We start from the raw sequence: 27,044 nt of genomic DNA, 5'->3' as shown, positions 1-27,044 counted from the left end.
CCCCCCCGCGCCTGGTGGGCGAAGGAAACAGCGGAATCTATATTGAGATGGAGCCTGCTGGGGGCCGGTGTTCCCTTCCTCCCTGTCCCCCTCCGGGTCCTCCATCCGAGCCTACTTCCCAACCTGGGAGGAGCGCGCGTGGGCGTGAACCAGGAGCCCAGAGCCGGCCACGTGATGGTGGGGTGTGGGGGTGTCTCTGCGAGCTGCGGCCGGCAGGGCCTCCACCGCCGAGCCCAGAAACGTGGGCGCATGGGGAGGACGCACGCAGCGTGGGGGTGGGGCGCGGGATCCGGCACCCCATCCCCCAAATAGAGGAGGAGGAAGGGTTTGGGGAGCTCGGAGCAGCCCCAGGAGGAGGCTGAGAGAACCAGGGCGCCAGCCCAGCACACCCCACTCCCCAGAGCTGGGGGCCGGGACCTGCAGGCGGGGAGAAGACGTCGGGTGGGGGCACGGAAAGAACGCAGGCCCTGACGGTGCTGCGGGGAACGAGTGCTCTTTGATGTCTGGGCAACTTCAAAGGGGCGGCCCCCCCCCCATCTGCGAGTCCGAGTCCGAGGAGCCCTTGGTGGGCAGGGCTGGGGAGGGAGGGCTCGCAGCCAGCGCGTCTGCCTAGGGAGTGCCTTTGAAGCGAGTCCGCTGGATCCGGGCGCCCTCGGGTGGCACCTGGGGCCACTGGGCGGGCAGGGGTGCGCCTGGAGCCTGGGAACCAAGCCTGTTGATGCAGTGCCCCCACCCCAGCAGGCGCAGCATCCGCCCTCTGCCTGCGAATGCGCAGCCTTGGAAGCCAGACGTGAGCGTGGGCGGCCCTGGACCAGCCCCGGGGGGAAAGGAGAGGGCGATGCTGAGGGCTTGGGGTGGGTGGGTGTGGGTGCCCCCAGCCCTCTTCCTGAGCTCAGGTCTCACGTCAGGGCCCCGATCAGGGTGTGTGCGGTGGGGGGGGGAGGGTGGACTGCTGGCAGGAGGGTGGGGCGTGTGGCCCTTTATTCAATGGAGTAGACACCAGGCGAGGGGCCTCAGGCTGCACCTTAAGTCCCTGAACTTCCCCAGCCTGACCACAAGGCCCTCACTCCCAAGGAGGCTGAGGCTGCTGGGAGTGGGAGTCAAGCAGCTGGAGAGGGCCCGTCCACTGTCATGTGGTGGGAGGCAGCTGGGCTGGAGGGGCTGAGCGTCAGCACTGCCCACACCCCCATCTTTCACATGTGCCCGGTGCCGACTGTCTCCCAGCACAGCCTCCCCAGGAGTCCCCCTGCCTGCTGTGAAGAGGTGCCACCCAGGACCTGCTGGGGCTTCCAGGCTGGGGGTCTCCCAGTGGGGCCTGGACTCCTAGTGGGGCCCGTCATCCCACTGGAGGCCAAAGGGACCTTGCATTCTCCCTGAGCATGGGGCTCAGAGCCTCAGGGCATGGAGAGCAGGCATCGATCCCTCTGCCAGGCTCCATCCCCATCCCACCCCTGGGGGGCTTTGGTGCCCACAGCGCACCGTGAGCCCCTGGCAGGCCCTGGCCTTCTTGACTCTCCCCAGCTACAGGTTGCCGAAAGCAGGGTGCTCTNGGGGGGGGGGCCCCCCCCCCCCCCCCCCCCCCCGCGGAAGGAGGTGTTCTAGCCTCAGAGCACTGGTCCCTCGACCCTGCTTGCACACAGCACCCAGGCACCAGAGATCTGGGGCAGGGCCTCTGGAGGCTCCTGCTGGTGCCAGAAGGGCTGTCCAGAGAGCCGTGTGCTCTGCCGGTTTCCTGGGTGTAAAGGTTACCGCTGCACTGCGACCCCGGGGTTGGTGCAGGCAGGCCTCAGCGCCAGGCTCAGGAAAGAGCAGGGGTGTGGCTGGGGGAGGTGCCCAGGGAGCACTGACAGCCGGCTCCCCATGGCACTCTGGCTCTGGCCTCACCCCAGCTGTGGAGTCCTGAGCAAGTCAGCTGCTGTGCTTGGACCCCAAGCCCAGGGCCACACTGATCCCCTGTTCACGGTTCTGAAAGGACTCTGCCCCCACCTTTGGGGGGGCGGTGCTGGGAACCTGGACTCGTTAGTGTCTTTGGGGTTCAGCCAATGTCTTTGCCTTGCACCCCGCTGACTCCCTAAGCGGGTGCTGGGGGTACTGGGGGTGGGGCTTGTGCCTGCGCAGGCGCGGGCAGGCTTCACCCTGACCCCTTGGGCAGAGGCAGGAGAATGGGCCCTGGGGTCAGGTAGGCCCAGCCTCAGTCTCCTCTTCTGAGACAGGAAGTGGGCTGTAGTGAGGATCAAGTTCAAGAGGAGGACCCTCAGGAACCCCCTTTCGGGCCAGTGGTCTGGCTGGAGCAGGCGGCCACCTCTGGGCCTGCCCATCTCCCCGAGCCCACCCTGCCCCGGGGCCTCAGCGTGGCCCCCGGTGACTGCGTCTGCAACTCACAGGGTGCCTCCCTCCAGGGCTGTGCTGGTGCAGGCAGGGCAGTGGTGAGAGCCTCTTGCCAGAGAGCAGAGCCCCTCCCACAGACCCTCTCCTCGAAGTCCCCAGAGTCCTGCTGGGTCGAGAGGCCGAGAGGCCGGGGAGGGGCTTGTGGGCAGGGCGGATTGCCGAGTGTGTGGGGGAGAAGCTCCCGTCGGGGTGAGGGGTCTGGAGACGGGTGCATCGCCGGGTCGTAGTAGGAGATGCAGAAAGCCCCTCTGAGATGCCTCTGGTTCGAGAGAACGGAAACTCAAGAGAGATACTCCCGTGAGTGGTGCGGGTCCTTGCTGGGGTCCTGGGGCCACCGTGATGAACTGACCCCACTGTGGTCCCCAGAACAATGGTGACTCTTTCCCTGGGTTGTAGGGGCTGCGCTCCAGGCTCCCAGGTCTGCTGGCGCCCCTGGAGAGCCGCATGTGCACGTGGTGCTTCTGTGAGCCTCTCACAAGAGTCCTGTTGTTGGGATTTAGGGGCCGAACGAAATGCTCAAAGTGAGATGCTCTTGTCAAGATCTACAAATTTGCCTCTGCAAAAGCTCCCCCCCCCCAAATAAGGTCACATTCACGGGGTCCAGGCATTAGGATGTGGATGTGTCTTTTGGAGGCCACCATCCATCCCCTAGGCAATCCATTTGTGGTTTGAGGCCCCAGGAGGACCCCACGGTGTCCCCAGTTTTGCAGCTTCCTGCCCACGGGCTCAGGAGCAGCCCAGCTGGTGCCCGGAGCCCTTGGTGGTCACCTGGAGCACAGTCCCGTGTGATATTCTTCCTGAAAGTCTCACTGCGGCACCAGCCGGGCCCTCCACAGCTTCCGCGGGTGCCCCCAGCCCTGGCTGAGGCTGAGTGTGGGGGTGAGGAGGGGATGGTGGGGAGCCAGAAGGGCACGAGGGGCATCCTCACCTTGCCCCAGTAGGGCAAGCCTTCAGCCCAGCCTTGGGATTCCCTGGCTGCCCAGGCACACCGTGGGGGGCTCTGTGTCAGGGGAAGAGATGGGGTCAGTGCAGGAAATGGGGCAGGGTGAGGAGTTCCCTTCTCTCAGTGGACACCCAGTGGCAGGAACTTCCCCAGTGTTGAAGGGAGAAGGATACAGACACCCCCAGGGACCGGGCAGCACTGTGCCCTAGCAGGAACGGGATGGCCGGGTACCGTCTGCCCCTCTCCGCCACCAGCATCCACACAAATGACCATCCCTGCCCAGCCGCACCCCACCCCTGCCCCCGGCTCAGGGGCGTCAGTGCTCACACGCAGGCTGGGGAGCTGCCCAGCAAGCTGGGGGTTGAGACAGGCTAGCAGAGGGGCTCCAGCCTGGGAATCCACCAGGCTGGTGTCCGGGGCTGCCCGCAGGGGACGGGGTTGTGAACAGAGAGGCAGAGCAGACCTGCCCCCGTGTGCCCCCCCCGTCCCAGAGTCTCAGGGAGAGAGCTCCATGCTGTCCAGAAGGGCCTGGGTGGGATGGGCTGTTTTCCCCACTTGCACAGGTGAGAGGAGGAGACTCAGGCTGGGGCACTTGTCTGGGCACATCTGCCTGGAACCCCAGGCTATCCACTGCTGGGCCGTGCACCCGGCTCCAGGATGCCACTCCCCACGTTTGTTCAGCTCATACCAAATGCCAGGCCTGGGCATTCACCTGGATCCTGGGGGTCAGAGGCAGAGCGTCATTACCTATTACCTAACAAGGTCTCCCCAGAACTTGGCGGCCTGAGACTGCGTACGTTGTCTTCTGGGTCCTGAGCCGGGCGGCCCTGCCCAGGGGTCTCAGCAGGCTCCCGGTGTGGGTCAGGCTGCGCTGGCTGCACACCCCAGTTCTTGGCCACAGGGTGTTGCCTCAGGATGAGGCAGCAGGCTCCTCAGAGCAGGGATCCCAGGGAACAGACCCCAAAAGGAAGCTGTGGTTACCACCCACCCCGAAGGATGAGTGGTTCTTTCTGCCACATTTCATTGGCCACGCAGGTCAGCGAGGTGCAGTGCAGGAGGGGCCATGTGGCCGGGAGGCTGGCTTCCAGGAAGTGGGGTCCCTCGGGGTCCTCCGGGAGGCTGCCGCAGTCTGGAGAGGCAGGGTGACGGTAGCAGGAAGAGGCCACAGGGCCACGTGCAGCTGGGAGCACTGCAGACAGCCACCCTCCTGTATGTGTGGCCTGTGTTCATTGCCTCTGCCCACGAGCGGCTCCTGGGAGCCGGGGGCGGGGCCTCTGCAGCCCCCCAAACCTGCTCTCCTCTGGGCTCAGCTCAACACTCAGCTTCTCTGGGAAGCCCCCTTGGGCCAGCTGGCTGTGTGGCTCGTGGCCTCTGGCTGCCTGCCCAGGCATGTCTGGCTGCATCAAGCTCCCATGGGGGGCCTTTGGCCTGTGGGGAACACCGTGCCTGGCCCCTGCCCTTTTGGTTCTGCCTCCAGATCCAGGCATGTGGGTCCTGGCCTTGGCATGGGGTGGCGTCCATGTGGGGACAGTGGCCAGGGCAGGACCACCTGCAATGTCTGGGACTTGCCCCAGTGCGGCTGCCGCGCTGGCCCCCGAGAGCAGAGCCGGGGAAGCTCAGGTCCCAGAGATGGTCAAGGGCAGCGTGTGGGCTCTGAGCATGTCCAGGCCGCTCCTGTGAGGATACTGTGTGCTGATGGTCCCCAGTCCCTTTCCCACCCATAGTCCTGTGTGCCTCTGCCCCTGCCCGCCCTCCCAGGCTTCTCCCGCTGCCCTGCCTGCTGTGGGCAGCCCAGCCCAGGGGAGGTGGGGCTGGCTCAGGGCTGCCAGCCCTGCTGACTCATTTTCCCAACAGCCAGTGTGGTGCCGCCTCCCTCCCTCCTCCCAGGAGAGCCCAGGCAGCAGGGGTGATAGGGGCTATCCACGCCAGCACGACAGGTGTGTCTGCTGTGCGAGGCCCTAGAGACCGCTCCCTCTCGTGCCCACAGGTGGGGCCCCATGGTGAGGCCTGCTGAGGAGGCGGAAAACGGGTCCCCCTTGGCTGTGCTTGCGGCCCTGGGAGCCGGCGGCACGGTCCCAGAGGTGCGGCAGCTCGTGACGGAGGACGGACCGTTTCCCGTCGCAGGTGTTAGTGACCCTCCGCGTGACGGCCTCGTGAGCACTAGCGGCTGGACACTTGTTTCTCCCGAGACACGGATGGAGCCCTGCCCTGCCCTCTGCCCTGGCTCAGCAGAAGCGTCCACCACCCCCGCCGTCATGAGTCTCCCTCCCCAGAACCCACAGTGGGAACTGCTCTCCCTGGTCCCCCAAGTCCAGGGACCAGCTGACACAGCGCGGTCACCCGTGTGAGCACACAGGCAGGGGCTCTGCGAGCAGGCGCCGGGCTCGGTCAGCACCGCGGACAGTGGCTCTCCTTTTCCGGGCCAGGTTCCTCTCCGGAGAGCCTCCCTCCTCCCTTGAGGGACTTGCTGTGTCTGCACCACCGCTCACCACCCCGGAGCCTGTGACCCACCCCTTCCCAGCGTCTCACATCCACTTCTGTCGCGGGCCTTGCGGGCGGACAGCTGACTCCCGCCCTTTCCCTGCGTTCTCAGCCTCTGCTGGGGGGCGCAGGAGGGACTGCAGGATGCCAGGTGGGGAGGGGGCCACCGGAGGGCCTTCTGGCAGAAACTCCTAGCTCAGGAGAGCTGCCCCCCTGAGGGTGGGCCCGTGGCCGGGGCTGCAGGGGGGCAGGGTGCTGGGATCAAGGCGAGTCTGGAGAGTAACTGAGTCAGCAATGAGGAGGGGCCTCCTCAGGTGTCCACCCATGTAGATATTTGGTGATTTGGATGAGAAATGGCAAAAGCAATCATTTCTCCCTTTGCTCCCCCCGACCCCCTGGGCAGGAGCTGCGTGTGCCCTGCGTGCATCTCGTCATGGGACCCTGCAGGGCCGGTGGTGTTCCCAGGCACCCACAGAGGCTGTGGCATTCACGTTGCCCTGGTCCACGGCCAACTGGCGGTGCGGTGGGGGCAGGCGCGGCTAGTGGTGCTCCTCTCAGGCTCTGGTCTCCTCCCTGCGGGGGGCCGTCTGCACCTGGCACGTGGTGGACACTCGGGATGTGGCTTTTCCTGATGCAACCCTGTCTGTCATCTGCTCCCAGACCCCTGCCCAGAACAAAGGGTGGGCTCTGGGCAGTGGGAGTCCAGGTCCTACTCTGGGGGCTCCCAGGGTTCAGGGGGCGCCGGCAGGGTTTTTTCTGAAGGACCATGACAAGAAGAAGAGGGAGGTAAAGGATGAACCCCAGGAGACATCCGCTCAGGACTGTCCTCTGCCCTGAGCCCCCGCCCTGTGGCGCCCTGCTCCCCACTGCTCTGGGGCTGCCCTGTGCCCTTCAGAGCCACGTGGGGCCCAGCACATGCAGGGCCAGCCTCTTCCCTCCTTCTAGACTGTGCAGTGGGCATGAGGACCGGTCAGAGCTGCAGGGCAGGAGGAGTGGGCACTGCCTGCAGAGTGGTCCCGAGCCCACCCTAGGGAGCACCAGCCCGCCTGCAGCCCCTTGCATGCCGGCTCTCTGGCCCCCTCTGGGCGCCGTGGGCAGTGATAGGTGAGTGGAGGGCAGGGTGTGCAGGAGGGCCGTCCATAGGTCCCCTTGACTTTCCTGGCCAGACTTGTGGTCCCGGGGGGTGGTATGCTCGTTAAAGCACACGCGTGTTTGTGCCAAGTCTGGGGTGCGGTGAGGACCTGCTGGGTGGGGCAGGCCAGGAGGCCTGGGCTCTTCCTTGGCCTTTCGCCTGTGCCTTCCCCAGGAGGCCCCTGGGGCTCCTGGACGCCTGGAGCCTTCCTGCAGAGTGGACACAGGTGGTCCAGCACCCTCCTGCACCCGCCGCCTGGGCCGGGCATCGGTGACACAGCATGCTGGCCCTGCTTCGGTGTGCACCTGTGTTTGCTGTAGAGACGGTAATGTGCCACAAGCCTGAGCAGTGGCAGCTCTGGGTCATTAGGGTGACTGTGGGCTCCCCCAGCAGACGCTGTCCTCCCACCATCCCGAGCGTGCTTAGGGGGTGCTCCCGAGGGCACACGGCCCACTCCCTGCTGCCAGGGAAGTGGCAGGACTGCTAGGAAACCAAACATCTCCCTGCAGAGGACCCCAGGGCGGTGTCACTGCCCAGGGTGGCCGGAAGCTTCACTAAGGAGGGACACCTGTACGCTGGGTTTTGAGGGGTGAGCGGGAGTCTGCAGGGCTGAAGACTTTCCTGCCAGAGGCAGCAGGTGGAGGGGGACGAAGACAGGGAGGGAGCTGCCCCCCCGGACCTGGCCAAGCCGCCTGGCTGGCCTCACCTGGGCTCAGCAGGGGGCTCCTGGGGACCAGGGCTGAGAGCCTTGGCGCCCAGCCCACAGGCCCGCGAGCAGCTCGGGGGGGGCAGGGGCAGGCCCATGGCGTGGGGCTCGTTGGGCGCACCTCATACACAGGGCAGCTGTGCAGTGACTGGTTGTGTCCCCCATGTTCCCTCACGTCACACAGCGCCTGGCACAGTGCTCGGAGGGGGCGACACCAATGGCGCAGCTTTCTGCTTCTGAACGGGTGGCTGGCGTGGCCATCGAGCGCCCTGTCACTCAGACACCCGTTCATTGTCCTTTTCTGGAAGCAGGATGACATTTCTCCCCACGTCTGTGACTCCTGCCTTCCGAGGACATGTGTGCACGGCTGCGAGGTGTGCATGTGGGTGCGTCCTCCTGCCCGTCCACCCGGTACCCTGGTGCCTGAGCCATGGCTCCCGAGCCCCGTGCTGTCTGGGGATGTCCTGTCCCTCCCGTTGTTTGCTGCAGGAACCAGCCACCAGAGCTGGCCCTGGGCCATGCCCACCTGTGTTGGGGATCGCACGGTGATGGCGCTCGGCCTTGTGGGGTCTCTCGGGCTCCTGTTCCAGCTGCTTCGGGCCTGGAGCTCTCTCCTCTGGGGAGGTGTCTGGCCACCTCGTCCGGTGTCTGTCCTGGGTCTTCGAGACTTGGAGGCTCTTGTCGCCTGTGGAGTCGCGACTTTTGCTGCCTGTTCCCCAGCTCCCCCTGCCCTGTCAGCCTGGTTCTGGGGACTCGCCAGGCATGAGTTTTGCTTCTAACTCTGGCTGGCGCCTGCTGACTGGGTAGCAGGGCCGGTGGCAAGAGCAGATCCTGTCTTGGGGGCAGTGAGTCCCTGGGCCTCCAGCCCTGAATTACCGACAGATGCCAACTGCTGTGTGCTCTGCGCTCTTCCCACTGACCTCGAATCACAGGGCTCAGGGCCAGATCACAGGCAGCCAGCAAGAGGCTCCAGGGTCTGCAGGCCTCCCTGGGGTAGGAGTTGGTGGGGGGCCTCAGCGGGCACACCTGCTGGAGCCCAGGAGCCCATCTGTCCTTCCTGGAGCATACACACGACCTTCTGGCTCTTGGGCACTACCCACGATGGCCCACGTCCCCCACCTGCCCTCGTTGCTCCTGCTGCTGTTCCTGCATCTGGGCGAGCACGGTGTCCTCTCTCGGCCAAGCTCCCTGTGCACACGGAGCCCAACACCGGGGGAGGGCAAGACGCCATGCTGGGAAGGACAGCCGTGGCCGTGCTCCAAGGAAGGACACAGAGACCTCGTAAAGTCACGGACATGCGGTCCGTTAAGGGAAGGTGTTTTCTGTGCATTTGACAAGGGATTCATTTCCCGTAAAAATTGAGGGGCTCTTGCAAATTGGTAAGACTCCCCCTGCCACCCAGGCGAACCCAGGCAGCTGGTGAGCATGGCAAGGAGCTCAAGGTCATGGCAAGGAGCTCAAGGTCATGGTTAAAGCAGCAACAACTGGCGGGGGGGGGTGCGGTCGGGATCCCAACCTTGATTACGTTAGGATAACACAGTGTGGGCGTCCTTCAGTGTTCACAGAAAGGGCACCCCAGGGTCGGGCTGCGATGCCAAGGTGAACAGGGTCGCCTGACCCTCCATGCCTCCAAGTGCTAGAGGTGGGTCTAGCCGTCATGATGGCTTTCATGTGCCTGCCTGGGAAGGAAAGTCACCTTGGAGAATGTCGGGGTTGGGGGCCTAGGCTCAGGGACGGAGAGGCGGGGTGTCCTGGGCCACAGAGCAGTCCAGCCAGAGTTCTGGAGGGTGCTGGCAGCAGCCCAGGCTGCAGTGGGGGTGAGGCTGCTGGTGGCCCCAGGGGCCTGTCCCAGCGGGGGAGGTGTAAGCCTGGCTGCGGCTACAGGACAAGGGGGTGACGACCAGGACTACTGAAGTGCCAGGACTCAGGTCCTAGAAGTGGGACCATGAGAAAGAGGCGAATTAGTGTTCTGTCCTGTGGCGGGGGCGGGGGGGTCCAGGCATGGGGGCCATAGGGTGTGGGAGGCTGGGGTGGTGCTGTCCAGGGAGTGGCCTTGGGCCCAGCCTGCTGTCCTGGAGACGGCCGCAAGCCGACCCCGTCCGGGCACCCTGTCCGAGATCTGCAGGCTGAACGGGGAGGTCGGTGGGTCGGGCGGTAGAGGCTGAGCATCCGGGGGGAGGGGTCCCTAAGGGGCCAGGCAGGGGGTGGCCCTGAGCCTGATGACACCCTGGCTCCCCCGCGGGGTGGCTGAGCAGTGGCTGAAGGCCTGGAGTGGGGGACTCTGGGTGTCATGGTCTCCAGAGCAAGGGGGAACTCAAGGAGGTCAGAGGGCTGGTTCCATTGGCGGGGGATGTGATGTGGGGCAGGGACACTCCGAGACGGAGCTGTTCTGGGCAGTGACCAAGGAGCACAGGACGGCGGACAGCGGCTGTGGGAATCCAGCTTGGGGCGCATGGGGTGGAGAGGGGTGGGGGCAGGGCCCGGGCCCCGAGTGAGGGGCCTGCAGGGGGGAGCAGTTAGGGCCCCTGCTGGTTGGGGCCCTGGATGGGGTCTCAGGGAGCTTCTCCACCCCACAGGCCTTGTGAAGCTGGGAATTCACTGTGTCACGTGCCAGAAAGTGGCCATCAAAATCGTCAACCGGGAGAAGCTCAGCGAGTCTGTGCTGATGAAGGTGAGCTCAGGTGGGGGCCCTGCGGTGGGAACCCCACGGGCTGCAGAGAAGCCGGCCCAGGTGGGTCCCCCTGCTCGGTCCTGCTGGAGCACAGGTGCGCAGCGCCGGCCACAGAGCGGGTTCCCCGCGCTGGCACCCTTGACCATGACCAGCACCCTGCACCTGGCTGCCTCCTCGACCCCGCCTGCCCTTTCTCCTGGCCTCAGCCAGGGGCACCATCTGGGCGCTGTGCCAACCTGCTGGGATAGCCAGCTGGGCCTTAGTTTCCCCAGTTAGATTCAGGAGGCCCCTGCCTCTGAGGAGGGAGAGGACGTGACACTTACCAGGACCGCACAGACCCTCTTCTTCCCACCCTCCTCCCTGCCCGGTCCTGGGAGACCCTCGTGTGGTGCAGTCTGGACCCCCTTTGGGACTGGACAGCCCAGTGGGAAGGGGTTGTTCAGGCCTTGGGTTCCCCACCTGCCTGCTCACCCGTGGGTGTGGAGCACTCAGACCTTTGCAGGCAGGTGGCAGGCAGGGGGTTCCCTGTCACCACGGCTGCCACCTGCCCTGGGGACTGTGCCTCACGCTCTCGCAGACCTTTCCCGTGGGGGCACGTGGGGCCAGCACGCCTGGAGGGCAGTGATGGGCTGCCTGGGGGGTGGAAGCTGATGGGGGGGCTGCTGACGAGGAAGAGGACCTCGCTGGAGAGCAGGGAAGGACTTGTGCGGGCCCCACTGGGGAACCCCCTGGACCGCAGCTGGGGCAGTTTGAAGGGGAGGTGATGCTTGCTTGGATGGGAGCGGGCAGACCCTGACCTTGCCTTGGACAGCACCCGGGACCTACATGTCCAGCTGGGGACACGGAGTTCGAGATGCCCATAAGCTCTCCGAGCAGAGAGATAAGAGCTCAGTGGCATCGGCCTGGGGATCTAACTGGGGCCCACCCCCCCGAAGGCCTGGCAGGGCCTGGGTGGAGGGGCCGGGAGGCAGCCCCCTGTGTGATGTCCCTGGGATGGGATGGGCCAGTCCACAGAGGGGCAGACCCCATCGCTAGGCTGGCCCTCCTCCAAGCCTCCTGCTGCCCCCATGACCCAGCTGAGGCATCCAGGGGGCACGGCCCTCGACCCCCAGAGACGAGCCAGAGACCCCCGGAGGGCAGGGCGGTGTGGCGTCGGCATCCCCGGCAGCCCACCCCGGGGCTGCGGGTGGGAGGTAACGCGCCTGCCCCCAGCTGGACCTCTTGTCCCCGAGCAGGTGGAGCGGGAGATCGCCATCCTGAAGCTCATCGAACACCCTCACGTCCTGAAGCTACACGACGTTTATGAAAACAAAAAATATTTGTAGGTATTGCTGGGTGTGGAGAGCCTGGGTGGGGCCTCGGGGAAGGCACGGGCAGCCCGTCGGGCAGGGGGCCCTGGCAAGGAGGGAGCTCTCGGAGGCTTCCATGGTCAGCGCTCTCGGCCCAGACCACGGCAGAGCCACCAGCTTGAACCACCCAGGGGGTAGGGCTTCCTGGAGGCGGGGGCTGGCAGCCGGGGCCAAGCAGTGAGCCCCAGTGAATGCCCCCCCATCCCTGATACTCTGCCAGGGCTCCCAGGGACCCTTCCCCATGCCCACTGAGCCCCCATCTGCTCCCTCACTGGACTGTGGGACGCCAGGCTGGCCGACGGCTGTGGCCACGCCGGGCCCCTCGCCGGGCCTGCTGTCGCACCCTCCCTGGGGTGTCCGGCACCCACACTGCTGAGAGCGGCTGACCTCTGAGGCCAGCGGAACCCTCACATCCCGAGCACACCTGGGTTGGGAGCCCCCCCGCCAAGTCACCAGCTGTATGGCCTCCCTGAGCTTGCCTGGGCTGTGGGTGGCAGTCTCTCCCAGGGTCACTGCAAGGGGCCGTCCGGGCCTGTCACTACTGCTTGTGTGACTGTAGGAGGCCCGGCCTATGATACCCAGGCCCCCAGGGAGGGGCTCCTGTGGCACTTTCCTTGGGCACTTTGGCACTGAGTGAGGAAACGTGTGCAGGGCCTGGGCCAGGGGACCCTCGAGGGCTCAACTCCAACCCCCAGCCCCGAAGAGGCCCAGGTGCCCATACTGTGCTGGGCAGTGGGGGTTGGGGCATGAAGCCGGGCCCGAGGGCTGCCCCAGGCGAGCAGGAAGGCTCAGGCACGTGGATCAAGGATGGCCCCTAGGTCCAAGACGCAGCCCCTCCGACAAGCGACTCACTGTCCGGCCATTTCCCGCTGTGCCGGCTGGGACCCAAGTGTCGGAGGCAGTCAGCACGGGTGTGGGGGTGCTGGGGCCCCTGACACTGTGAGCGTGAGGAGCTCTGTGCCCCGAGACACACACCTGTATGAGCCCCCACCATCGGCCTGACCAGGGGCCCACCTTGCAGTGTCCAGTGGTGTCCCATGAGTTTGGGGGCAGGTGGTGTCGGCCACCTCTACACACAACCCGCAGGAGACCCCTCATGCCTCATTTCTGCCGAGATCCTCACGAGGACAGACCTGGGGGGGTGACAGGCAGAGCCTTGGGCCACAAGGAGGCCGCCTTGGGGGTGGGGGTCAGGAAGCAAGGGAGGGCCTAGGACAGCAGCCCAGCGGGGGACACAGCCCGGGTAAAGGCCGGATGACAGGGACACCACACCCAGCATGAGGGTGATCAGGTCCTGCGGGCCCCCCACTCCCCAGGACTCCCAAGCCCCCAGGCTGCCCAGGGAGCCTGCAGGTGGAGGGGCGGTCGGGGGCCCCCTGCCAGTGAGGTCACCCTGTGGCCTGTGCTGTGCTCAGATCCTCCTGCTCGGGGAGCAGGGCGAGACCCCAGGATGGCCCCTCCTGCCGGAATCCCACCCAGTACCCCCTTTCCTCCTCGACTCCCTGTGCTCCCACCGTGACCGATCCCTCCATGCCTGCAAGACCAGCTCTGGAGACACCCTTGGCTTCGTCCAGCAACTCCTCGGGGGTCCTGCAGGCATCCATACCCACACGTCCCAGGGACCGTCCTGTGCCCCCTGCCTCAGGATCCCTCCCTCCATGAGGCCACCATCACTGGGCCAGACATGCCCTGTCCCTCCGGCTCTCCCCATCCTGCCCTGCCCTCACTGCGGCCCTGCACCGTAGCCCAGAGGACCCTCAGTCCCTGGGCCCCTGCCCGTGACACGTCACAGCAGAGGGAAGGGCACAAAGGGGCGGCAGAGGGGAATGCCAGGCCTTGGGGCCACTGGCCCACAGAGCCAGGGAGCCCGGGGCCCTGTCAGAACGCCCCTGGTGGCCCAGCCTCCAGCCCCTGCACTAGTCTAGGCCTCCAGGCCACCAGGCCCAGGGGAGCTGAGGTGAGGCAGTGACCACATGCCAGCTGGGCCACGCCCACCTTTTTCCTGTGTCTTCCAAGACCCAGTGTGAGGGCCACCCCTGGGGGCCCTTGGCCATGCCCTGCCCCAGGCCCTTGCTCACCCTGTTTGGAGGTCTGCCCTGATGGCCAGGGCTCCCTGAGGGCCGTATGTCTGATTCATGCCCCTGCCCTGGCAGCCCAAGCTGGGCTAGCCACAGAGGCCCTAGAATGGTCATGGCCCCAGCTTGCGTCGGGGTCAGCGGCCACAGTGCCCCCCTTGCCTGGAGGCCGTGCTGTCCTTCAACCAGGGGCCCAGGGCTGGTCCTGGGCCTGGATTCCCCGCAGCAGAGGGCTCCCCCAGGCGGTGCCGGGAGTGGGCCTGCCAGGAGTTGGGGTGGTGGGGCCCTCATGCCAAGGGTGCGGTGGTAGGCCGGGACAGGCAGAGGGTGGCGCAGGGACGGGTGCTGGCTGGCAGCCTCTGGCCGGTGCCACTGTGGCTGGGTGGCCAAGGAGGGCGGGTCGGACCACGTGCAGCCCCGCGACGCCCGCCTGCCCCCGCAGATACCTGGTGCTAGAACACGTGTCTGGTGGGGAGCTCTTCGACTACCTTGTCAAGAAGGGGAGGCTGACCCCCAAAGAGGCCCGGAAGTTCTTCCGGCAGATCATCTCCGCGCTGGACTTCTGCCACAGCCACTCTATATGGTGCGCGCCCCGACCCCTGTGGGGCGTCCCCATCCCCCGCTAGGTGCACCCCTGACCAGGTCCTTCTGCCCCCCCGCATTGCCCCCATGCCCCTAGAGCAGATGGCACACTCTCTCTCGACCCCCCTTCAGGAGCATTAGGAAGCTGCTGTCTGTCCCAGGTTCCAGGAGCCCCCTCCTCAGGTCTCTCAGGGGTCCCGGGGCCTGGTCACCCTGGACTGGGGATCCCAGGTTGGCCTTGGCCCAGAGCACTTATGGTAGGGGCCCCAGGGAGTGAAGCAAAGCCCGCCCTGGGGCGGGTGGGAGCACGTGGTGTGACCCAGAGGGTCCCTGCTCCTCTGTCCCCAAGACCACCTGTGCCGGGCAAGCGACTTCCTGTTGGTGGCCTGTGACATCGCCAGGCCAGGCTGCTGCTGGCCCCGTGCTGCGTGGACAGGCTAGGGGCGGGGAGGCAGCTTGGGGACGGGTCAGCCTCAGTGCCGCCTTCCCTCCCAGCCACAGGGACCTGAAGCCGGAAAACCTGCTCCTGGACGAGAAAAACAACATCCGGATCGCCGACTTCGGCATGGCCTCGCTGCAGGTTGGCGACAGCCTGCTGGAGACCAGCTGCGGGTGAGCGGCCGGGCCGGGAGAGGGCTGGGCTGCCGCCCCGAAGGCCCCCTCCCACCGCCTCGTCCATGCAGCTAGTGGTCTCAGCTGTCCAGCTGGGGGGCCTGGAGCCCCAGGACCCCCGGCTCTGCCCCCACACTTTGCTGCAAAGTGCGATGCCCTGAAGGAACCCTGCCTGGTGACCGTTCAGGCCCCCCCTCGGCTCTCTGGCCGGGAAGGCAGGTCCGGCCCTCCCCGTGGCTGTCTGCTTGCTCGGTGTGCACTCAGCCCCGTGGGCCTTCCCGCGATGTTCCTGCCAGGCACACCAGCACTCCCAAACCACGTATGCGCACCCGTGTGCATACCCACACCCACGCACACGCAGGTACACGCCCGGGCACATGTGCACGCACCCACACGGCCATGCCCACACCCACACCCACGCAAGTACACGCCTCTGTACGTGCACACACGCCCCTGCACACCCGCACACACACAGCCTTCAGTGTGGCGGAGCGCATAGGCTCCCGTGCCTTAGTCTCCCCCGGAAGCACACAGTAGGGATTAGGTTGTGAGGGGGTCGGCACCAAAGCCCCTTGAGCCTCCTAGTGGGCCTGAGGGTCCCCCGGAGGGGCGTCTCCTGCAGAGCAGAGCATGCCTCCGGGTGGCTCCACTGCTGCGGTCCTGGGGGGCAGCCCTGAGTGCAGGCGGGGTGGGATGGCCAGGGCAGACAGCGGGTCCCGAACCTCGCGCCTGACTGCTGCTTTTGCCCCCAGATCCCCCCACTACGCCTGCCCCGAGGTGATCCGGGTAAGTAGTCACAGCACCGCCCCCTCGTCGCTGCCCGTCCAGGGGGCTTCGCCACCTGAGCCTCGCAGACCCCCGGGGCCCTGGCCGCCTCCCTCCCACCCCTGTGCCGGGGCTCCACCCTCTCTGCGGAGCCTGGCCGCTCACCCTGCCAACCCCGCTGCCGCCCGCAGGGGGAGAAGTATGACGGCCGCAAGGCAGACGTGTGGAGCTGCGGCGTGATCCTGTTCGCCCTGTTGGTGGTGAGGCCCCCCCCCTCCCCCCGCGGCGCTGTCCCTGTGCGCCCCTCCCGAGGTGACCCCGGTCCCCTGCCGGCAGGGGGCGCTGCCCTTCGACGACGACAACCTGAGGCAGCTGCTGGAGAAGGTGAAGCGAGGCGTGTTTCACATGCCGCACTTCATCCCGCCCGACTGCCAGAGCCTGCTGCGCGGCATGATCGAGGTGGACGCCGCCCGGCGCCTCACGGTGGGTCCCGGACGGGTCGGAGGACCCCCCACCCCCAGAGCCTGCCAGGTCCCTGCCTGGGACCACGCTGATAGGGCCCGGGTCCCATCTCCAGCGTCTCCTCCCAGGGGCAAGGGCTGGCACCTGCAGGGGAACCCCGCCTGTGCCTGTGTGCAGCCCCCTATGGGGGGCCCTGGGTGTGCATGGTGCGTGTGCGTGTGCACGTGTGTGAGAGCACGTGGGTAAGTAAACCCTGGGTGCACGTGTGGCACGTACACAGGTGTGTGCAGGGGCGTGTGGGCACGTACAGACGCGTGTACTTGCGTGTGTGTGGGTGTGGGCATGGCCGTGTGGGTGCGTGCACATGTGCCCGGGCGTGTACCTGCATGTGCGTGGGTGTGGGTATACGCACGGGTGTGGATACGTGGTTTGGGAGTGCTGGTGTGCCTGGCAGGTGAATGCCCACTGATGGCGACCCCTGTGTCCCAGGCTTTCCAGGGCCTAGTCAGCGTGACTAGCTCCTCACGACCGCTCCTGACGGCTGGGGGCCGGGGAGGCATGAGGGAAGCTCCTCCTGAGAGAAGCCTCTGGCCTCCCTGCGGCTCAGCTCGCGCCAGGAGGGCTGGTCCCCAGGGCAAGGGCAGCAGAACTCCCCTGGCTGGCCTCTCCAGGACAAGGGTGGCCCAGTGCCCAAGGGGCCGCCCTCCCCCACCCTCCCAACCAGGCTGTTCCGAGTAGATGTGGGGGGAGAGCAGGGCCGGCCCCCAAGCCTCCTGCTTACACCTGCACCCAGCCCCTTCCTGTGCTCAGGAGGGCCTCCCTGGCTGCTTCCCCTGCCCTCCTCCCTTGGCCTTCCTCCCGGAACCCTGGACCCCGGAGGCCACTCTGCTTCCGTGCTCACTCCCTCTGCGGTCCAGGCCCCCCAGCCCTGCCTGCAGGCCCCTAGCCCTGCCCACCTTCCTTCTCTCTCTAGCTCCGCATCTTTTCTTTCACCTGGCGTAGACAGGCTCAGGGGTGCTAGCCTGGAGCCTCCAGGGACACAGCCCCTCCCCACACTCCCCACCCTCCACCCACATTGTGCCCATGCCCTCTCTCCCTTTCTCCTCCCCTCCGCACCCTCCCTCCAGCCCCTTCCTCCCCTACTCCTCCTGTCCTGCTCTCTGTGCACTCCTGCACTCCTTCCCTCCCCGTGCTCCCGCCCCCCGGCCTCCTAACGTGGGCTCCTCCATCCCTCCTCGTACTAACTCCCTGTTTCTCTTTCCTTGTAGCTAGAGCACATTCAGAAACACATATGGTATATGTAAGTAGCTTTTCCTCCCACGTCGCCTGCTTTGCCTTTCACCTGTCACCATGGCCTGGAGGGCCTGCTAGGGAAAGCGGGGGGTGACCCAGCCCAGCGCAGGCCTGCCCCCAGCCTCAGCCGCTCCTGGCTCTCAGGGCCCCCAGGCCGGCCTGCGCTGGGCAGAGGCAGGATGCAGGAGGCATGCAGGGGCTGGGCGCAGGGAGAGCAGCAAGACTCAGGGTCCCGGGAACGGGTGGGCCCCACCCTCCCGGCACCTCAGGGTGGGGGCGGAGGAGCCCCAAGCTGCGGAGTGGAGGTGTGACCCCGCAGTGTCTGTCATCCACAGAGGGGGCAAGAACGAGCCAGAGCCAGAGCAGCCCATCCCCCGCAAGGTGCAGATCCGTTCGCTGCCCAGCCTGGAGGACATTGACCCCGACGTGCTGGACAGCATGCACTCGCTGGGCTGCTTCCGGGACCGCAACAAGCTGCTGCAGGACCTGCTGTCCGAGGAGTACGTCGGTGGGGGGCTGTGGCGTGGTCTGGGGCCCCAGCGGCCCCTCCCAGGCAGGCGGCCACGGGGTGGGACGCCACCCAGGAATGGACTTGCCAAGTCTTCTTGGTGCCTCTCGCCCACTGCAGGGAAAACCAGGAGAAGATGATTTATTTCCTCCTCCTGGACCGGAAAGAAAGGTACCCGAGCCATGAGGATGAGGACCTGCCCCCCAGAAATGAAATAGGTATAAGGTGGCAGGGTGGCCTGGCCCCATGCTGCCCCTCCCAGGCCCAGCGGCCTGCCTGGCCCTGACCCCTGTCTGCACACAGACCCTCCCCGGAAGCGTGTGGACTCCCCAATGCTGAACCGGCACGGCAAACGGCGGCCTGAACGCAAGTCCATGGAGGTGCTCAGCGTGACAGATGGTGGCTCCCCAGTGCCCGCGCGGCGGGCCATCGAGATGGCCCAGCATGGCCAGAGGTGCGTGCCTTCCAGGAGGACCCCCCACTCCGCCTCCTGGCGGCCTGGCCTGGTCAGCGTTAGCAGTCCTCATGGGCTGTGCTGGGCCTGACATGGTTCATCTCTGACCCCCCCTGCCCTGCCCCTGGCCCTGGGGCTGGGCCAAGGCCACTGGGTGTGGCTGGACCACACTGTGCTAGGGGCTGGGCTGGGGTGCTCGGACTGCTTGTGCTGGACTGGACTGGACTGGGGTGGACTTGGCTGGGCTGGACTGTGCTGAGCTGGACGAGGGTGGACTGAGCTGGACTGCGCTGGGCTAGACTGGGCTGGACTGGTCTCGTCTGTGCTGGACTAGACTGCGCTGAGCTGGTCTGAACTGGGCTAGACTGACCTGGACTGGGCTGGACTGCACTGGGCTAGACTGACCTGGACTGGGCTGGACTGCGCTGGGCTGGGCTGAACTGGACTAGAATGCACTGAGCTGGTCTGAGCTGGGCTAGACTGACCTGGACTGGGCTGGACTGCGCTGGGCTAGACTGACCTGGACTGGGCTGGACTGCGCTGGGCTGGGCTGAACTGGACTAGACTGTGCTGAGCTGGTCTGAGCTGGGCTAGACTGACCTGGACTGGGCTGGACTGCGCTGGGCTAGACTGACCTGGACTGGGCTGGACTGCGCTGGGCTGGGCTGAACTGGACTAGACTGTGCTGAGCTGGTCTGAGCTGGGCTAGACTGACCTGGACTGGGCTGGACTGAGCTGGGCTGAACTGGGCTGAGCTGGGCTAGACTGAGCTGGACTAGACTGTGCTGAGCTGGTCTGAGCTGGGCTAGACTGACCTGGACTGGGCTGGACTGAGCTGGGCTAGACTGACCTGGACTGGGCTGGACTAGACTGGGCTGGACTGGGCTAGACTGGGCTGGACTAGACTGCGCTGAGCTGGTCTGAGCTGGGCTAGACCTGACCTGGACTGGGCTGGACTGAGCTGGGCTGAACTGGGCTGAGCTGGGCTAGACTGAGCTGGACCAGGGTGGACTGAGCTGGACTGGGCTGAGCCGCATTATACTGAGCTGAGTTGGGCTGGACTGGACTGGACTGGGCTGGACTGGGTTGGATTGAGCTGGGTTGGACGGAGATAGACTGAGGTGGACTGAGCTGGGCTGGACTGGACTGGGGTGGACTGGGCTTTGCTCCGTGGACCTGGGTTGGACTGGGCTGGTCAGGCCATCTGGAATAACGTTGGGCTGCACTGGAGTGGACTGGACTTGGCTACACTGGGGTCAGGCCATGTTCAGAGCCACCCAGCAGGCCTGTCCCCACTTGATGCCGGCCCCATGTTTGGGTCACCTGTGGTGGTGTGGGGGTCAAGGACAAGGATGGAAGGACAAGGATTAAGGGCCACAAGCAGGTCTGGGCTGTGCCCACAGCACCCCCTGGAGGAAGGAAGGGTGCCCTGGTCCTGCAGGGCCTCCGCTGGCCAGGCGGGGCCCTCGGCCAATCCTCATCCTGGCCCCGCACAGGGCCTGCTTGGGGAGGGGCCCAGTGTTCCCGCCCAGGTGGGGGTTTTCTCCATAGCTCTGGGACCTGGAGACCCAGCTCTGGGGGTCCTAGCTCTGGGGTTGCCCCTGGTCACCTGGGGGCTGAGTGCTGGAGACAGCCAGGCCTCTCAAGGTATTTGCCAGGAAACAAGGCCACCATCATGATTAAACTGGGCTCATTGGCTGGTGGTCATTGGCTCTCTCGGTGGTCCCAGGCCTCCTCCAGGGAAACGGGTTGGCTCCAGACCACCATGGCCCACTGCCCGTGGGCTCCGGGACTGGGGCACTGGTGAGGGTGGCGGGGAGAAAGGTCTCTGCTGGCTGAGCTCCTGCCCTGACTGTGCCTCGCATCCTGCTTGTTGTGGGCCCCCCTCTCCCCAGCAGGCCCCCAGGGTGAGAGGCCACCTCTCGCCAGCCCACCTTTCCTGAGCCTTGCCCCTGCTCTCCCGATCGACCTGCCCAGTGCAGGCCGAGCGCTGACGTGGGGCCCACCTCATCCTGGCCACCCCACGTCCCTCCCTCCTCACCCGCCTGGAGCAGGGGGCCGGGCATGGGAAGCCACCGAGCCGAGGGTCCTGCTCTGCCTTCCAGGCCTGGCTGCCTCGGGGTGGGAGGCGCTGGGACGGGGTCCGCTGTGGACCATCCCGGCGGTCCCCGGAGAGTCCCTTCCTCCCGGGACCTCCCAACCTGCCACTGCCGCTCCAGGCTCCGCTGCTTCTTCTGGCTTGGCCACTTGGCAGTGGGCCCCAGCGGGCCACCGGCTGAGGCTGGAGGGGTCCTAGGGCTGGTGGTGGGTGCTGGGCATCCTCCAAGGCCTGGCCCGCCCCCCCGCCCAGCAGGTCACTGGGGTGGGGTGCGCTGTGGCCCCGGCACTCTCCTGCCTGACCTCCCCTCGTGCCCGTGTGCCTGGCCTGGGGCCAGGTGGGCCATGCCCAGCTCGTGTGGAGCTGTGCGGAGGTCCGGCCTCCCGGGCCGCCTGGTGGGGCTGCGTCAGTAACTCTGTTTTCTCGCTTTGTTCCTGCTGTAGTAAAGCAATGTTCAGTAAAAGCCTGGATATCGCTGAAGCCCACCCCCAATTCAGCAAAGAAGACAGGTATACACCCTGCCCACCCATCCCCCGCCCCCCAGCCCCAAGGACGACGGCGGGCCTGGTGGCAGGGCTGGGCCTGAGGCGCATCCGGCCCTCGCAGCTCTGGCGAGGGAGACCTCCGGCACGCTGGGGAAGGGCCTGGGCCAGGTGGCCCTGAGGCCCCGAGGAGGCGTGGGCTGCTGGGGCACGGCCAGTGGCTGGCCTGACCGGGTGAGGAGACCCACTGCGCTCTCCCTGCCCGGGGACCCCCAAGTGTCTGCAGGCTGTGAGGCCTCTTCCGCGTGGCCCTGCTTACTCTCCCCTCCCCCATTCTGTGCTGCCCACAGGGGCCAGAGTGGAAGCCAGCAGGCCAGGGCTGTGGCAGGCTCCCCAGTAGGTGGCAGGAGGCGTGACAGTCTCAGGGGTCTCTGCATGGGGCCTGGCGTTCCTGAGCCCCCCAGCCCTGCCCCTGCAGGGCCCGCTGCCCGTGGGCGATGGTGGTCGGGCCTCACCTGTTTCCCCCCCGCCTGCTCCCGTACCTGCCCGTGCCCCTGCCTGCTCACTGCTGGCCTCTCGCTGCCCACCTGTCGCCCCACCCTGGCTGCTCTGTGTGCTGGCCCCCTCCTTTCTGTCTCGGGCAGGTGGCGGCCTGATTAGACAGGACGGTGTGGAGGCAGCCCCCACCCCTCTTCCTTCCACTGCTGCTTTTCTGGTTTCCGTGTGCCAAGTGACGAGTGCATGGCTGGCTCAGTGGCAGGCAGGCCCCGGGCACTGGACCTCACTCCTGGCTGCTGCCCTGCTGGCCTGTGGCTGCTGGGGTGGGCACCAGCCGGGACCGACGGCCCCCACTCCCTTCCCAGCATCCAAAAGCTTTGGACCCAGGCCTGGCTCTGGGCATGGTCCTGGCTGCGGGCAGGCTCGGCTAGGGGGCTGGGAGCAAGGTCAGTGCTGCCCCCGGCTCCGTGGCTGCGTTGGGTGAAGGAGTTGGAGGGTCACTGCCATGGGGCCCCACCCCACAAATGCTGGGGCCCTGGTCAGAGTGGGCTCAGCTCCTCCCTCAGGCCCAGGGGCTGGGCCGGGGTGTGAGCGGGTGGGCGAGAGCCCTCTGGGGGCTGGGCTGACGGGTGCGGGCAGGCCTTCACTCTTTTCCTCTTCTCTCCTGTGGCTGCCTTGGTACCCCCCTCCCTGTTTCCTTCCTCGAAGGGTGGCAGGTGCCAGCACCCAGGGCTGAGCAAGCATGGTGTGCCTTCCCTGAGGCTGTGTGGTGTGGAGCGAGGTCCCTGCCCCGCAGGGCGCCTGGTTCCTGCCCCACCAGGTCTGCGGGCCCAGTGGGGCCGGTGTTGGACAAGGCTCGTGGTCCCAGCCAGCGCTCACCCCAGCCTGGCCTTGCCCAGGCCCTCGTGGTGCCAGTGAGGAGAGGGCTATGGGCTGGTGTGCTGTGGGCAGCTCTGGGCTGGGCAAGTGGGCTGTGGGCATGGCAGGGCTGGGCCAGTGCCCTCTTGGTGGCCCACGTGCTAGGATGGGAGGCTCTCAGCTGAGCACAGGACTCAGGGCCTGTGGCAGTTCAGCCTTTGGGGTTCTGGCTGAGCTTGGGGCACCAGGGTCTGGACAGTGGACCTGACATGGGGGCTGGATGCAGCTCCCAGGAAACACCTGTCCCACCGCGTCCCTCTGGCCACCCAAGCCCCTAACAGACCCTTGCTGAGGGCTCCCCAGTGCCATCCTGGGCCTGGGCCTTGGCTGTGGGGCAGCTCCCATGTAGAGGAAAGGAGCCCCGAGACAGGCAGCCAGCCCCCCCAACTGGGGCTCTGACAGGGCCCCCTGAAGGGGCTGTGGGGCCCTCCTGGGCCCTGGGAGAGGCAGGGTGGGGACAGCAGGACAGCCCTGCCTGTGGCCAGGCATGCGCAGGCCATGGCGGCCTCGAGGCTCTCGGCTGGGGCTCCCGGCCTCTTGGAGGGTCCGCCCAGGGAAGAGAAGCCGAGAGCCACGGCCCCTCCCGGCTGACCCTCTCCGCACCTGTGTCCGCAGGTCCAGGTCCATCAGCGGCGCCTCCTCGGGCCTGTCCACCAGCCCGCTGAGCAGCCCCCGGGTGAGCTCCCGCCCCACCCCACCCCCAGCTCCGAGAGGCCCGGCGTGCACCGGTGGGGGGGGCCGGGGAGGCTCCCAGAGCCTGGGCTGCGCCCGTGCCCCGCGCCTGCCGCTGGGGCCGCCCACGTGGTTGCTGCCGCTCTGGCTAACTGCACGTTCGTTTGTTTTGTTTTGTTTTGTTTTGTTTGTTTTCTCCTGTGTTATTTGTTTTCTTTTATGGCAAACGCTCCCACCCCCACGCCTGCCTGTCCCCGCTGGTCCTGCCTTGGGGTCCTGCTTGAACGTTTCTTTCTGGCCCGCCTGGTGCTGTGTGTGCATGCGGGGGGTGGCGGGCGCTTGCATGGCGGCTCTCGCGGACCCTTGAGCTCTGCTCCCTGCCCCCTGCACCTGCCCTGTAGCCTGTCAGGAAGTTTGCCCTGCCCCCCCTGCCCCCTGAGAGCCCCTTCGTGGCCTGCCCCCTGGCCACCTCCATGGAGCCTGAAGCTTGTCGGAGCGCCTCTCGGCCCGGACACGTCCTCCCTCCACAGGCCGCCTCGCGGCCCAACCCCAAGACCCAGACCTTGCCGAGCAAGGCCAAGCTGACCGACAAGCCACTGCAGGGCACCAAGTCCAACCCACTCCCGGCTGGCACCCAGGCCCGACCCCCTGTCCCAGGGGGCCTAGGCCCCCAGCTGGCCCTGCCCCCGGGCCTGCCGACCATGCCGGCCCCCACCCGGCTCCTGGCCGCTGGGACTGAACCAAACAGCAAATCTGTCCCCACCATACAGGTGACCCCTCACCCCTCTCCAAGGGGTAGTCCCCTCCCCACCCCTAAGGGGACGCCCGTGCACACGCCCAAGGAGAGCCCGGCGGGCACGCCCAACCCCACACCACCGTCCAGCCCCAGCGTCGGAGGGGTGCCCTGGAGGACGCGGCTCAACTCCATCAAGAACAGTTTCCTGGGGTCACCCCGCTTCCACCGCCGGAAACTGCAAGGTCAGTGGAGGGAAAAGCAGCCGTGGGGATGGCAGGGGCTGCCCCTTCTCTGCTGGTTCCCTGACCACGAGCCCCGGGCAGCGGTCTGTGTCCTCTAAGATGGTACAGGCCCAGGCAGCATGTCCAGACGGTTGCTCGCTCCTGGGCCTGCCCGCTGTGTGTCGGAGGCCTGGTGGGTGTGACCTTGGGGCCCCTCCCAGCTCCAGGGCTTCCCTTCAGCCAAGTGACCACTTGAGGCCGGGCTACTTGGGCCCCAGGACGACAGCCAGCCAAGGGGCGGGTGGGGGCAAGGGCCGTCAACAGGCCTGCGGGACGGGGCGGCAGTGGGGAGCCTGTTGCAGCACACGGGGTGCCAAGGGTCGGTGGGCACTGCCGGGCCGTCCGAGCCTCCAGCACAGACAGTGCGTGGGCATGGGGGACCCGTGCCATCTGTCAGGGGACAGTACGGCTGGCTGGAAGCCAGAGAAGGCATGGCCTGATTATAGCACAGAGGCTGGGGCAGCCCCGTGGCCCTAGGCTCCGGCAGGGGCCTGGAGCTGGCAGGGTGGCTCCATGAGACCCCAGTCACGGCGCAGGGCGGGGGTGTCCTGGTGATAGGGCAGAGTGGTCACACCTTCTCTCCCTGTCTTTCCCGTGCACGCAGTTCCGACACCCGAGGAGATGTCCAACCTGACCCCGGAATCATCTCCAGAGTAAGTGGCCACTGCCCAAGGTTGAGGGTGAGCCGTCGGCCGCCCTCCTGGTGCCCAGACACGGGGTGTGTGGGGGAGGCCCATGCTGGACCCTCCCCCATGGCGGGCCAGGGGGCCCATGAGGGCTTTGGGGCAAAGTACCCGGGCCACTCCAGGTCCTCCTCCCCCTCTCCCCGTGACCCTGTGTTGCCCCAGATCCCCCTCCACGTCCTGCCTGGGACCTCTCCTTCTCAGCACCGTGTCTCCGTGTCCGGCACTTTGAACGCCAGGTTGGGGAGCAGGGCCTGGGGTGCTGAGGGAGCTGGCTGGCTCTTCCGGGCACTGCTCGGAAGCCACAGCCTGGGGCTGGCCGGAGGCCGGGGACGGCACGGCCATGCCTCGGAGGGGCTGTGGCACGCCAGCTAACAGTCCCGGCCTCCATGTTGGGGGAGGCTTGCGGACTGGAGCCTGAGCCCTCGTGGCAGGTGTGCTCACGCTACTGTGGATACAGGCTTGGCCCTGGACGTACCGAGTAGGGGAGCGTGACAGGAGCGGTCTGTGGTGTTCGCGGCAGGTAGCCTCCAACAAGGAGCGCTGTGCTGGGCGAGCTGAGCAGGGCTGCCCACAGGCAGGACGGAGCCCCGAGCGCAGCCATAAACTTGGGGGCTCAGAGAGATGGAGCATCTCAAGGCAAAAACATGGCACTGGCCAAGGAGGAGGAACAGCCACGGAGTGGCCTGGTGGGAACTCGTGTCCAGGGGAGGGTGGCGTTGTTCAAGGCCAGGAGCAGACCAAGCCCTCCGCTGACCATCGCCAAGAGGAAGGAGCAGGGCCCACGGCAGGCGACGGGCAAGCATCACCCCACGGCCAGTCTGGACTGGGGTGGAGACCCTGGAGCGACCCTACCCCCACTCTCCCGCCCTGGCGGCGGCCTTGGTCCTGCAGCCCCGGGAAGAGGGCGCACAAACGGGAACTGTGCTGTGACGCAGGGCAGGGCCGGCAGGGGACACAGGCAGCCTCCTTGGGGCTGCCGTCTCATCACTGAGCAGAAGCTGCTACCACGTGGCGAGCTTTGCGTGGGGCCTGGGGATGCGGCGTGTGCGGGTTAGGGACTCCCATCCCGCCGTTAGCGCCCCTTGGCCAAAACTTCCTGCTGTTGTCGCGGCGCTCGTAGACACCCCTCTAACGTCATTGCTGGGCGTCCCGACGGGAGACCCCCCAGCAGCTGACGCTGTGCAGGTGGCCCACACCCCCCTTCTCATTCTTGAGTCCCTCTGCAGGCCTTGCCCCTCCTGGGGGTCCTGGCCAGCGCCCACCACCCGGCAAGTGTGGCCGATGGGACCAAGCAGGCGTGTGGTGGCCCAGGAGGCCAGGACAGCTAAGGCCTCTTACAGAGGCCGTGCTTGCCCGTGGTGTGTCAGGGGTCCAGGAAGCGCCCAGTGGGATGCGTGTGCACGAGCGTGCAGGTATGGGCGCTGGCAGGTCTGAGGCCATAGGTTCGGGTGGTGTCACAGCCCTGAGTGTGACGTGTGCAGGTGGGGAATTCACTCTGCGGTGTTGAGCCAAACTCCTTGGGGAAGCTGCAGCCTTTGCTTCCGAGGTCTTCACCTGCTTGGACAAGGCCCACTACGTCAGGGAGAGCGGTGTGCTTTACTCGGAGACACCCGGCAGCTGCCCGGGTGGCCTAGCTGACACGTGAAGTCGGCCGGCGCTGCCTCTCTGGCTCCTTCAAGCTTCTTCCAGGCGCGGGACTGCCCGTTACGCCAGATGCCAAACCACTGGTTCCCAAAATACAAACAAACGTGTTTTCGGTGTTCTTCGTCAAGGGAGGAGAAGCAGAAACCCCACATACGGGCTCCAGAACGGGCCCCCACAACCTCGCTGGATGCAGGCACCGTGGCCGGTGCTGGGGCGCGGCGGGGAGCGGCTGGGGCAGGAGCTTGCGCTCGGGAGCGCCGGACCCAGAGCACACCGCGGGCAGGACGGCAGCATGTGGGGAAGGAGGCGGACGCGGCTGGCGACCAGGGGCCTGGCAGGACGTGCCTCCCTGTCTTCACCTGTGTGCTGTTGTTGGGTCAGGGTCCCTGGGCCGAGCAGAGGCCAGCTCTGGAACCGGGCGGGAAAAGGGAAGTCATGTGGTCAGGAACACCACGGAGAGGTGCCTGAGACAGCCCCTACGGCTCGCCCTGCCAGTGCCGATGTCGGAGTGCACTGCCGGGCCGGGGCCGGCCTGTGCCTCGTGGTCTCGTGGTCTGGATGGGCGCGTTCCGTCGGTGGAGCCGCGAGACAGCCATCAGGACGTGTTA

The 27,044-nt window shown here is 66.6% G+C and overlaps 1 protein-coding gene across 1 annotated transcript in view; it reads left to right on the top strand.

The window, feature by feature from the left end:
- The window catches only part of BRSK2 (BR serine/threonine kinase 2), a 47,423-nt gene that overhangs the window by 9,316 nt on the left and 11,063 nt on the right, over positions 1-27,044 (top strand). The window contains exons 3-17 of the mRNA XM_034644857.1: positions 10,227-10,321; positions 11,557-11,642; positions 14,188-14,328; positions 14,823-14,939; positions 15,692-15,725; positions 15,896-15,964; positions 16,041-16,187; positions 17,435-17,466; positions 17,795-17,959; positions 18,088-18,185; positions 18,271-18,421; positions 20,963-21,028; positions 23,033-23,093; positions 23,860-24,067; positions 24,711-24,759. Coding sequence (XP_034500748.1) covers positions 10,227-10,321; positions 11,557-11,642; positions 14,188-14,328; positions 14,823-14,939; positions 15,692-15,725; positions 15,896-15,964; positions 16,041-16,187; positions 17,435-17,466; positions 17,795-17,959; positions 18,088-18,185; positions 18,271-18,421; positions 20,963-21,028; positions 23,033-23,093; positions 23,860-24,067; positions 24,711-24,759 — 1,519 coding nt within the window. The remainder of the gene's footprint in view (positions 1-10,226; positions 10,322-11,556; positions 11,643-14,187; positions 14,329-14,822; positions 14,940-15,691; positions 15,726-15,895; positions 15,965-16,040; positions 16,188-17,434; positions 17,467-17,794; positions 17,960-18,087; positions 18,186-18,270; positions 18,422-20,962; positions 21,029-23,032; positions 23,094-23,859; positions 24,068-24,710; positions 24,760-27,044) is intronic.

Source organism: Ailuropoda melanoleuca, chromosome 16 (assembly GCF_002007445.2).
Source record: "Ailuropoda melanoleuca isolate Jingjing chromosome 16, ASM200744v2, whole genome shotgun sequence".
Taxonomy (NCBI): domain Eukaryota; kingdom Metazoa; phylum Chordata; class Mammalia; order Carnivora; family Ursidae; genus Ailuropoda; species Ailuropoda melanoleuca.
The sequence above is the reverse complement of the archived record's forward strand: the minus strand, read 5'-3'. Positions and strand labels throughout refer to the sequence as shown.